General features: G+C 47.8%; 1 protein-coding gene across 6 annotated transcripts in view; it reads right to left on the reverse strand.

Moving 5' to 3' along the window:
• grin2da (glutamate receptor, ionotropic, N-methyl D-aspartate 2D, a) overlaps positions 1 to 12,317 on the reverse strand; it is a 168,872-nt gene that overhangs the window by 59,156 nt on the left and 97,399 nt on the right. For all 6 annotated transcript variants that reach the window (XM_069516307.1, XM_069516305.1, XM_069516303.1 and 3 more), the window contains one exon: positions 10,939 to 11,079. In XM_069516307.1, the coding sequence (XP_069372408.1) occupies positions 10,939 to 11,079 (141 nt within the window). The remainder of the gene's footprint in view (positions 1 to 10,938; positions 11,080 to 12,317) is intronic.

A 12,317-nucleotide genomic window follows, 5' to 3' on the forward strand; every position in this document is an offset into this window, starting at 1 on the left:
GGCGAGCCACTCGGGGGGAGATACCGGGAGAAATGTGTTGGGCTGAAACCCGCGGGTACGAATCCATCCATCAGTGAGTTCACTCCAGTGGAAGGTGCTGACCGGGCTGCTCGTGGTTTCACAGAGAAGAACGTACAAGCAAACAGGCTGCACATCACATTTTAAACATGTGATGATATTCAATGGTGTCCAACTGTTTATGAAAGACAGAAAGTCTGTTTAAGTCCAAATCACATGACAGAGTCTGATACTAACCTTTCACACCTGATATTTAGATTCAGACTAAACCGAAAAAAGTCTCACGAGAACGTCTGCAGCTCCAGTTTGCGTGAGGCGGTTAGCTCCGCGCTAACTGGACGTCACAACGAACGTCTCCAGCTTTTTTTAACACAAAAAGAAAAAGGAGAAGCACCGACGGAGCTTTGCACGAGAAAGAAGAAAAGGGGAGAAAAATAAAAGAAAGTGGATCAAAAATATTAAAAAAATACGACGTTGATGGAAAAAAAACGATGATCTCTGGACGTAGCTAAATAATTATTTCATGCTTCAAGAGAAGAAAAAAAACAAAATGCTGCTGACAAATAAGAAAGAATTCATGTGGCTGCAGGCTTTGATTATTCTGAAGCAACGGGAAAGTGTTTGGTTGAAAACCGGCTCAGAATCAATGGAAGCTTTCGCCTCAGAAAGATTTTCTGTTACACGTCTGATCCAAACCTCAGATTCTCCTCCTCTGTCTCTACACCATTTCTTTCCTCTCCTCTTTTTTTTTTACCCCCACGTCTTCTTATTCCCTCCGTCCCCCTTTTTCAATCTGTGTCCCCCCCCCGCCCGCCCGCCCGCCCTCTTCGAATCTCTCTGATCTCTCCCTCTTCTCTCCGTCCGAGTCCATCAGTCTCCGTCTTTCGTCCCATCTCCCTGTCGTCCCAGCGGGTTGTCATGGTGATGTGTGCAGCTTGGCGTTACATGTGTCAGAGGCAGAATGTTTGAGTGCAGCTGTGTCCGTGGACTAGTATGGCGACGGCGGGGGGGGAAGAGAGGGATGCTGGGAGGAAAAGAGGGACGTGATGAAATAACAGTTGTTGGTGGTAAAATATTAAAGGCCCCCTTTCTGCATCATAATGTGGTGGAAACAGTCGATCGGTGTTTGTAGAGTTGTGATCCGGGGGAAACGTGCTCCGACTGGTCAAGTGCTTCATCATCTGATGACGGGCAGCCGCTGAATAAATCTCTCCCTATTACCTGGGAGAGATGAGGCCTCAACCTCTTTTATAATCGACACTGCTCACGTCAGAAAACGACCCCAGAGGTCGTAGCGTGTTGAGCGTCATCGACACGGTATCAGATATTTCAGAAAAACAACATGCTTCGCTGTCTTCTCCGTGACGAGCGTCCGTTTTGCCGAACCACTTCACTAAGATGTGATCTGTGGAGAGGCGGGTAGAGACGGCTGCTCTGTGCGTCACCAAGATGTGAAAGTGAAACCCCTTCACAGCAAGAAGGTTCTCGGTCTGAATCGCGGGTTTTTCTTTGTATGTTCTCCTCGTGTCTGTGGGGATTTGTCGAGTGAAGGACAAACAACCTCTCAGGTCGTCGAGGCTCGAAAACTTGATAAATAATCACTGATATCATGTTGAGTTACTTCATTAGCTCAGTAGCTTAACTAGCAACAACACGAATCACGTTGATATGAGGTATTGTAGTTAATAAATTAAGATAAAGGGGAAATAAATATTAAGTATTATAGATTATGTTAAGTTTACAAAGTAAAATATTCATAGTATGACGATGCAAGAAGTAATTTATGTGCTTCAGATGGACCTAGAAAAAAAGAGAGGATGATGACAGGAAGTAAAGATGACTGTAAAGAACGAGGGAAACAGGGAAGGAGGTGAGGACAGATGAAGGGAAATGAAGGGAGGACGACAGACGGAGGAAAACAGAAAAAGAGGGCGGCTGAGGGCACAAAAAAAAAAGGAAACTGTTGATGGAGAAGCTAGAAAATGGGATGAGAGCGAGACGGAGGAAACGAGAAAGTGATGGAGGGGCCGAGAGGAGAGGAGAAACAATTAGAGAGAGGGAGCGCTGAGTGGAGGAGAGTAGCTATTTCAACATCAGACAAGAAGCAGGAATTTAATGTTCCTTTTACGGCTCCATTTGCATGTTTATGAGCAGCGGCAGCAGCAGCTCTTGTATTCCACACACACACACACACACACGTATCGGCACCACGCTGATGTGACGGCCTTCATTAGCACCTGGAGGACGGGTCGCGGCCAAGATACCGGCGGAGTGTGTGACACATGTGCGTGTGAGTTTCACGGAGTTGACAGGTTTCACGGCGACGGCAGCGGAAGTCACAGAACCCGGGGAGATCCGCTCGCCGTTACTGACAATCGCTCACTTAGCACGCGGCTAATGCAGCGGGTCCGAGGGCACATTCGGCAGGACGCGCACTTCATCTGCAGCAGGCAGGCGAATCCCCCACTGATTAAATGACGTCTCAGGTAATGTGGTTGTTTGCCGCTCCGGGCGGAGGAGGCTGCAGGCGGCACGGGGTCGGGGGAGATGTTGTGAAGAGAGACTGACAGAAAGAGGCGGACTGCATTTCCCCCGCCGTGAGGCAGCTGTCAAGAGACGGAGGTCTGACGGTGATAATGAAGAGTTCTGCATTTGTGGATGGATTGACCTGTGAGGGCTTCTGGGTAATTATAAGCAGCCGCACTATCTATTATCTACAGCAGGTGTGAAGAAGCAGACTCACTCGTTGATTCGTACGGGTTATCGCTTCTGCGTTGGTGGTCGGACGCCATCCGTAAAGATTTTATCATCGCAAGTTTTCCCTGACGATACGCGCAGAAGACAAACGCGATGTTCTCTGCGTCGCCTTTAACACGAGCTGAGATCTTCTGGAGTTTCTTATGTGTAGTTTATGTTCGAAAAGCAACTTCCCATGAGCCTCTGAGGCCGAGCGTGCGTTCAGCTCCAGCCACGGATGCACTTCCACGCCTTCACGATGTCGATGAACACGCAGGAATCTTTGACTTTTCCTGTCTCGTCCAATTCTTCCACCTCTCTCGTTTGCCCCTCTCGCTCCCTTCATCCCGCCTTCTCTTCTCCCTCCCCGCCACCGCGCACTACGCGTCCAAATCCAATTATCCAATTTACATGCAAAACGACACATCAGATGCCTCCGTGACTGCTGGTCCCCGGAGGAGCCGAGACACGAGACAGAGATGGGCAGGAGAGCAGATAGGGAGATGGATGGAGAGAGTGCTGCAGAGAGTGAGAAGGGGAGGGGGGGGGGGGGGAGAGGGTGATTTAATAAGCAGGAAGGGAGGAATGAAAAATGAGAGGGAGGGAGAAGTGGATGAGGAGCACGTGAAAGAGGAGTGAGGGGATCTGTGTACGAATGTGAGAGATGAGGGGAAGTAGAGATTGATGAGAGAACGAATGACTGGATGACTGAATGATTGAGTGAGAGACATTAAGACACTGTGCTAATGATGGAATCAATCCATACTTGAAATAATTCATCCCTCTATCTATCTATCTATCCATCCATCCATCCATCAATCCATCCATCTATCCATCCATCTTTCTATCTATCCATCATCCATCCATCTTTCTATCTATCCATCAACCCATCCTTCTTCCATCTATGTATCCATCCATCCATCAATCCATCATCCATCCATCTTTCTATCTATCCATCCATCCATCTTTCTATCTATCCATCATCCATCCATCTTTCTATCTATCCATCATCCATCCATCTTTCTATCAATCCATCAACCCATCCTTCTTCCATCTATGTATCCATCCATCCATCCATCTTTGTATCAATCCATCCATCTTTCTATCTATCCATCTATCTATCAATCCGTCCATCCATCCATCCATCATCCATCTATGTATCCATCAATCATCCATCCATCTTTCTATGTATCCATCCATCCATCTATCTATCCATCCATCCATACATCCATCCATCTATCTATCTATCCATCCATCCATCCATCCATCATCCATCATCCATCAGTTGAGTCTTACTGTGTAGTTCTCACCTTCACTTCCTGTCAGCAGACTGAACTCATGATCCTTCGTTCTCTACGAACAACTGAACTTTCAGTATTATCACTTTTCATCGTGTTCTTTGTTTCTCAGAGGTTCAGAGTTCTGAACGTTGAACTTGGTCTCTCAGTAAATAAAGTGTTTAACCAATGAACCAGCAGGTCTCTTTTATAATGAAAGGTTTTCCAGGAAGTAGGAAGTGTAGCTTTCCCGAGCAACGGAAGAGAAGATTAAAATTCTCACAGGCGTGAAATTCTTCTATGGAATATGGAAGAAATACATTTCCCTCTAAAAAGGTCATAACTTTGGAGTCAGACTCCGGGAGTCTTGTGTCGGCTTCAGCTGAACTTTGAAAGTACTTTTCTTCAGGCCTCAAGGATTTCGTCTGATCTGTGGAGAGGAGACACGTCGCCGAGTGTGAAGAGGAGGACGGACGTCAGCATTCAGTGACGCCACCTTCGACGAACCCGTGGCGTTGAATAAACCACAACCTTCCAACAATGACTGATTCAGCCCGTGAATGAAGCATATCGCCACAAAGGAGCTCAGCTCTTACAGACACATTAATTGAGTTCTGAAGTGAAATGAGCAGGAGGAGAGTGGAGGGAATAATGGGACGAGATAAGGTTTTACAGAGAATAAGACGGAGAAGAAAGTCTGCAGAGCCCTGAGTGTGTTTATTTAAATATGTGACTAACAGACATCTGTGCCTATTGTGCGTATTAATCAGTATTAATATATATATAGATTAAAAACCTGAACGATCATGAAAAGGCTGAGAAGCGATAATCATGTTAAAGGAAACAGAACTTGTTCGTGGGGATTCGTTCAGGTTGACAGTTTTACTGAGGGATGTAAAATATTTGCTCTAATGTGAAGAAAACCTCAAACTGTCGGTCGCTGCAGCTCCTCTCTCAGCCTCTGTCCTCCGGATGAAGCCCAGTTAACTTTGCAGAGCTTTATGACGCACTGGAGGAAGGAAACTCTAAAGAAACATCATTTGTCTCTTTAACTGTATTTGGTGAAGCTCTGGACAAAACGAGACAGAGAGCTGGAGGACGACTGAGACGCTCGTCACATCGCTGGTCAGAGCAGATGAGGGGGAAAGAAAAGCATTAGAGCGGCCATTAGTCCTGGCAGCACCATTAACAAAGTCCTGGCATAATTACACCGTAAAGTCAACCCTCCTTTTTAAACCCCCCCCCCCGAGCACATATTACAAAGCTCCTTCTCGGCCTGCCCGTCCGTTGGCTCTTATGGTCCCAATAAATTATCCTGATCGCTGAGGACACGAGTCATGGAACTTTAACTCCCGAGGACGGCTCGACATGACGGGTCGGCACCCACAGAGAGAGAGAGAGAGAGAGAGAGAGAGCGATCAGGTTTCAGTGTCGGCTCCATGGAATCAGACATTTTCCACCGATGCCCGATCATCTGAGGACGAATCAGTGAAGTCAACAGACGAGGGACGGACAGAAACAACAGCAGCCTCAGGAGGGACAGCTCAGCTGGGGCAGAGCTGCTGAGACTCTGGAGACCATGTCACTGTCACAGCTCTGACGATGCGTGAGTCCAAGCTTTCTCACACTGGATGAAACCAATGACGCTGCGTCTCCAGCTCCTCCCGCTGTCCACGAACAAAGCCCAAAGTGTCCCGGAGACAAACGCTGCCGTCCAGAGTGTGTGCAGCAGCGATCTGGAGATGGAGACGCGGTCTGCAGGTCCAGCCGACGCATGCACTCGACACAATTATCTTGATGTATCATAGCTTTTTATATTTTAGAGAGCAAGCCAAGGCTAACGCCCCAGGTCACTGTGTCGTGACACTAGCGCCGCCGGACGTGCATCATGTTTTCATAATGGACCAAAACATAATGACACATCTTTGTGTTCAGGTGCAGCATGTGCGCTCGTGCTACCATCCTCAGTTGAGGGGTTAACCACGGGCGACATCAATACGGTTTCTCTCTTTCACTCTAATCTGTGTATCTACAAACTCGAATTCTGTTGCGCTCGAGGGAAATCTTCGTGCAGGTGCACGTGCACCCACGCCGCAGCCTCAGATCGAAGTGCGTCTGTGGGAAACACTGCAGAAAACGGAGTAATAAAAAGAGTAAATGTACGCGTGAGCCAGAAGAGCAGAAGAGAGGGAACCCGGGCGAACGCCAGGAAACCCAACAGATGGGAGGCTGAGGAGCAGAGGGAAGGTGTGAAAGAGAATGAGAGAGAGATAATGACAGACGAGTACAAGCACCATCACAGGACGTGGAGTCTTGAGACTCGTTGATTATTCCGTGTTTTTCAAGGTAATTGTTTTATAAAACCGAGCATTTATTTAATCAGCCGCGGTGAAACGTGGGTGAATTTGACCTTTAAACAATGCAAAAGAAATGAAAAACAATACAAATGGTGTTTTTGTCGCACTCAATGAAATTGATATGAATGTGATTGAAGGCCGACGGCCGAGAAAAGCTCTGATTCAGACTGAGTCAGAGCGAGACGGAGGATAAACCCACAGCATTTTCATCACCAGCATCTTCAGACGTGATTTTACTTTTCGCTCTCGATAGATATCTCTGTCAGCTGGTTGAACTGTGGGTTGAATATCAATGGAGGTCCGAACAAATGATGATGTTTGTGATTCTGGAGTTGGGACGAGTCAGCAGACGTTGTGTTGATGCACAGAACGGAAACACGGCTGCAAAACAAGTGGACGCTACAAAAACCAGTTGAGTGGAACAACAGTGTTTTAACGCGTTCAGACCCGAGGGGCCGAATAGAGTCTCACTTTAAAACAACAAGCTTTTCTGAAGCGCTGACAGAATTCCTACATTTACAAAATCTTTTATTCATCAGCCTCTGAAGCCGACGGAGACGTGAAATAAAAAAAAAACGTTTGATAGCTTTAACATTTGTCTTTGAGTTTAATCCTTTGCCTCAAGTTCATGAGCGTTTTATGAAGAAACCAATAAATCATTTTCCTCCCTTCTCTGTGTCGGAGCATCATCGTGTCTGAATCTTCTTCTCTATTATTTTCATCGTTGTTTCTTTATCAACGAAACTCTGCTTCAAAGTCGCTCCCCTCGTTTGGATCGTCTGAAAACGCCGCTTTAGAAACAAACTACATTTCCCATGGTGCATCTCCTGAAAGCACTACAGCAAATAAGCGTCGCAGACCGTACGGCTCTGACGTATTTCATCATCAATCATAGAAAACGTGCACACGTCTCCTCTGGGTCTGTGCAGCTCCGTGTGCGTCTTCAGCCTGAAGTCACTTTGATCACACGGGGGCCAGATCTCCTGTGTGATCGCGTGTTTGAGATTCTCTGGATGAAACTCTGAATAAACGAGATGGTGTCTGATGTGGGTGGAGCTCTAAGAGAAGCACGCAGGGTGTTCCTGTTTGTCTCTCGATGAGTTCGGCCGCTGACGCTCAGCGTGGTGAGGGAATTAAGAAAAGTGAGACAGAGCGGGCGGTGTGACACTCCTCCGCTCCAGATGAGCAGTCGCTCCCCCCCTGAGGCCTCGAGGTGACTGGCGGAGCTTCAGTCTGACTCTCGTCCTCCACCTCCTCCTCCTCCTGCTGCTCTTCTGTTTTCATTCTTTCCCTGTGTTTGTCTTTTTCTCTCCACTTTCTCCTCCGCTTCCATTTCTTTAACTCCTCACCTCCTCCTCACCGGTCGCTGTCTGTGCCTCTCTGAGACACCGTGTTATATTATTCACAATAATAATGTCATGCACTGCTTCTATATTTGAAATACAACTCAAACGGCTGTCCTCATTTTCTCAGCCCTGTTATCAGACTGGGCTTCAACCTGGATGTCCCACTCTTGTCATCCTGTGTCCCCGTCTTCTCCCCAGTCCTCCCCCTGACATCCCTCTTTCGCTGCGCACACTTTTACTTACTCGGTTGCAATGCTCTCCGTGTCTCAGACGTCTGAAGGCATTAAATCCTCCTTCGTCCTGTCTCCTTCCTCCTTCCTCTGATGACCGAAGTGGTTCTGATCGATCAAATCAGGGAGCGACTCTTAACTTTTACCTGCAGTCACCTGCTCAGAGTATTAACAATCTTTTCTTCCAAACAGTCGCTGCAAGAAAAAATACTCTGAACTGCGCGAGGTGATTTTTAATTTTTAATATGTTAAAACAACCCCAGTGAGGAAAAGCTTAAAAGACAATTAACTCTTAGTTTCTTCGTAGGTTCTGTCGGATTGTTTGTTTCGAAGTGTCTCCTCTTCCTCCCACTGCACAGAAATAAAGTCCAAATATCTCAGAGCCAGAATCTCTACAGGATCGAGTCAGAGTCAGCTGTCAATCATGACATTTAACCTGCAAGACGCTATCAAGAGACGTGTTCGAGTCTGTAACAGAGGACGAGGACGATGCCTGGTCTTCTCACATCATTTCATAAACGCTGCACCATTCAAACCTTTAGACGATATAATATTAGACGAGTAGACGGACATTAGATCCACAACACGACGTGTTTCTGTGAATGATCACGTTGCTGCTGAGTCTGATTCGACGGTCTGGAGCTCCACTGCGTTGCGCTGCGTCTCTTCACTCATTTCCCTGCAGCCGCCGCTGCTCTGCTGTTGTTTGTAATCTGATGGCTGCAAAATTATTTCCAAGCAAATCACCGGCAGCATCATCATCATCATCATCATTATCTCCGTCCTCGTCTCCCGTCATCTTCCGTTCACTCTTTCTCTCCGTTTCCACCCCTCCGACACTCCTCCAGCTCTGCTTGCCAAACTTCCATCTCACACATTTCCTGTCCTTTCAGTCCACGCACACGTTCCCTCCTTCTCCCACTTTCTGTGCACCCCCACACTCAGGACGTCTGTATACGTGAGCAGCTGCTTGTTCGCAGGAATCCTGTCTTTTGGGGGTGAATGCCGTCAGTTATGTGTCTTTTGTCTGTCTCAGCTGTCGGAACACATGTTTGTCTTTGTTGGTCGTTCAAGCAGAGCGTAAACGAGCCGTGGTGTACAACCGTGTGGCGAGGCTTCATATTTCTGAATCACAAAGTCCATAAATCCAGAAGGTAATGAAGGATATCGATCTGTACGTTGTTTTACAGTCATTCAGCGGAGATGTGCTGAGCACGCAGCCGCTCTGCTTCACTCTCACTCACAAACTCAAGAGCGCTGTACATTGCAGAAAGTGAGAATTTAAAAAAATCTTTGCAAATGTTGCACGTAAGAGAAAATCGAATGATTCCAGAAATCTCTGTGTGTCCGTCTGCGGCTCCAGTTCAGCTTCTGTGGACCGAGTCAAGCTTCACTGAACTCTGAACAAACAGGTCAGCAGCTCTTTGTGCAGCATCGGTTTCACTTTCTCAGTTTCCCAACGAGAGCAGCGACCAGCAGGCAGTCGATTTCAAAACGGTGAACAGCAATCGTCTAAACACAGCTGCAGAGACAACTCAAACATTTACTGAAAAAAGGGTCCAGTTAGTTTTTGGAACTTGGAAATGTGGGCTGTTGAAGTGAAAAGGTAAATAGACTGAATTCATGCACTGCTCTTCCAAACAGTTGATGACCCGCTCGACCTCCTGAGACACACACGGTTGATTCCGATGTGAACTCACTCAAACTGAAGACTTGGTTCTTAATTGAATGATCTGAAGCAGCGACGTGCGTAAACTGAAATGAGCTTTAACCAGATGTGAGAATTCACAAAAACAAAAACGTTTACCTGCGTAAAAACGTGGAGATTTATTTCTACCGGAGACATTTCCGTGTCAGGGTTCAGGCCCGCGACAGTAAAAACCCGCTCACGTGTTACAGGTGTCGTTCTTGCTGCCGCGGCGAGGGCTGTCGCTGCCACTCGCCCTGCAGAGTCCCAGGGGCCCCGCCGCCTGTCAGCATGACGGACAGCCCTGCTGCTGATTGAGAGCATCCGGGCGGCGGATTCTTAAGGGGCATGAAATGTTTTTGCCGAGTCTGAGATGAAGCTCCTCACTTCATTAAAGAGCGCAGGCAGGCAGGCGACCTGTGGTAACTATCCATCTGCAGTCAAACCCGTTGACTGTGCAGAGAAGATTTCTCCGACAGCGTCATCCATCTCTCACATCTGCTCCAATCTGTTATTTTCTGCTGGAAGTTAAAACTCGGTTGTTCCTGGTCTCCCTCATCGCAGCTCATCTGTTCACTCCGGGAACATTTCACACGAGGATTTTAAACACGCGCTCCCCTTGGGTTTGCTCGTGGACGTGAAGGAGTCGTGTATTTTAGGAGCCATGATAGCGAAGGGGGAGACGGAAACCCCAGAATCCAAGCTCACGTAAAAGGCGGACGTACAGACACAAACCTTTAACGCTCACACACGTCTTTAGACTGTGTGAGTGTTCCTGAAGAGAACCCATGACATGTCCACACCCTCTCAGACAAACTGGGATTCAAACCCACAACCTCCTCACTGTGAGGAGACCACTGCACCACTGCACCACAGTGATGTGTATGAAATAATATCATTTATATCGAAACGCCCTTTTTTCCGTTCTGCCGACGTCACTTTACATTCGTGACGCGCGCAGAACCGCAGCAGCAGCGTTTTGTCTGCAGGCCTTGAACACGCATGACCCGACGATCCTCTCGGTGCGGAGTTTGTCATCACTACGTCCAATAACAGGTGACGTGGAACCTGTAGCATCATGTGTCCGTTCTGAGGCCAGCATGACTCAGCTCTGTGGATCTGCTCTGAATGTGGAAGCTTCATTAAAGCTGTGTTTACTCTTCCTGCTCGGCTGTTTGCTCGCTCACTCTGCTGCACGTCGGACGCTGGTGTGAACGACATGAAAATTCAAAGTCACCCTCTGTCCCCCCCCCTCCCTCCCTCCCTCCCTCTGTTCCTCCCTCTCACCTGATCCTGTCGGGCACTCGGTGGGTCTGGTTCCCGTCACTCTGGCAGTTGCCTGCGTATTGCGAGCGGCTGGTGGCCCCCTGGTCCCTCCGCAGAGCCATCGCCCCGTGGGTGAGCACGGAGACGCCTTTGGCAATGCGCCTGCAGGATTAGAGAGAGAACAATGTGAGACGGAGACACCGGGACACTTTCAAAAGGTCTTTTCTGACACTGCTGAGGTCCAGTGGGGAAAAAATTAAAGTCTGGGTGGAAGAAAGAAGCCGCAGCCTGAATTACTGTTTCTCCACTGACCATGAAACCTAATAACACCAAACTCACAGGAGGAACGCACTCCTCCAAAACTTTAAGAGGACGTCAGCGAAAATTTAAAAAGAACACCCAACGTGGGAATTTAAATTACATGTGACTTCAACTAAATGAGAAGTAATTACGTCTTCACTGACTGAGACACTGTGGAATCGCCCAATTTCTGTAAATGAGGCCGTTGGACGGAAGCGTCGGTCAGAGAGTGATGAATCCAGACAAACCACCTCCTCGTCAGCTCCACAGCGGACACAGTTCACCTCCTCGCACGTTAAAACACATTCCCTCTCTCGCTGAGAGTTAGAGCGTTTGTTCCGTGACATCAATATCAGATCTTCTGCGTCGTCTGTAGTCGTGGTTTAACACCGAGCACTGATAAACCTGCAGGTTCACGTCAAGCGAGAGAGGCACACGTGCGTGGATGTGAATTATCAGTCAGCTGATGACTGAGTCACAGACGATGGAGCACGACCGAAGCAGCTGAAACAAGTTTCTCCATTAATTTACTAATAAATATCAGCAGACGCTGTTTCTCTCTCTGTCTTTAATCATGGATCACACTTTGATCTGCAGGGAGAGAGAGAGCGAGCGTGAGAAGGGAGCTGCTCTTTAGTGTGGACGGAAGTTCAACTCTGATTTGTATCTCGCTGCTTTAGAGAAACACCAAACGCTTCAGACATCATCACATGTGAGGGTGAAATTTACCACGAGGGTTCAGCTTTTGAGAGCAACAATATGTTCCCGCGGATGAGATTTGTTCTGGTGAGTCTGACGATCCCAAACTCATAATCAGCCGAGCCTCGTTTTCAGAGTTCAACACATCAGCAGCCGGAACACGCTGCTTTCACCGGGACACGAATGAGGAGCGAGTGAGACTGAGCCGTCCCTGATGCTGTCCTCTCCACAGGAGACGGCTCAACTTCGTCTTCAGGACGAGGACACAGGATTTCCATGGTTGCCTGTTTTTCGTTTGACTGGTTCCCGGTCATTTTCTCGTGTATCGCTGAGGAATCCATCTGCAGCAGCCTTGCACTGCACTGTAATGCACCACAGAGATCACTATTGCAATTTAAATG

This window comes from Paralichthys olivaceus, chromosome 20, assembly GCF_024713975.1.
Source record: "Paralichthys olivaceus isolate ysfri-2021 chromosome 20, ASM2471397v2, whole genome shotgun sequence".
NCBI classification, from domain to species: domain Eukaryota; kingdom Metazoa; phylum Chordata; class Actinopteri; order Pleuronectiformes; family Paralichthyidae; genus Paralichthys; species Paralichthys olivaceus.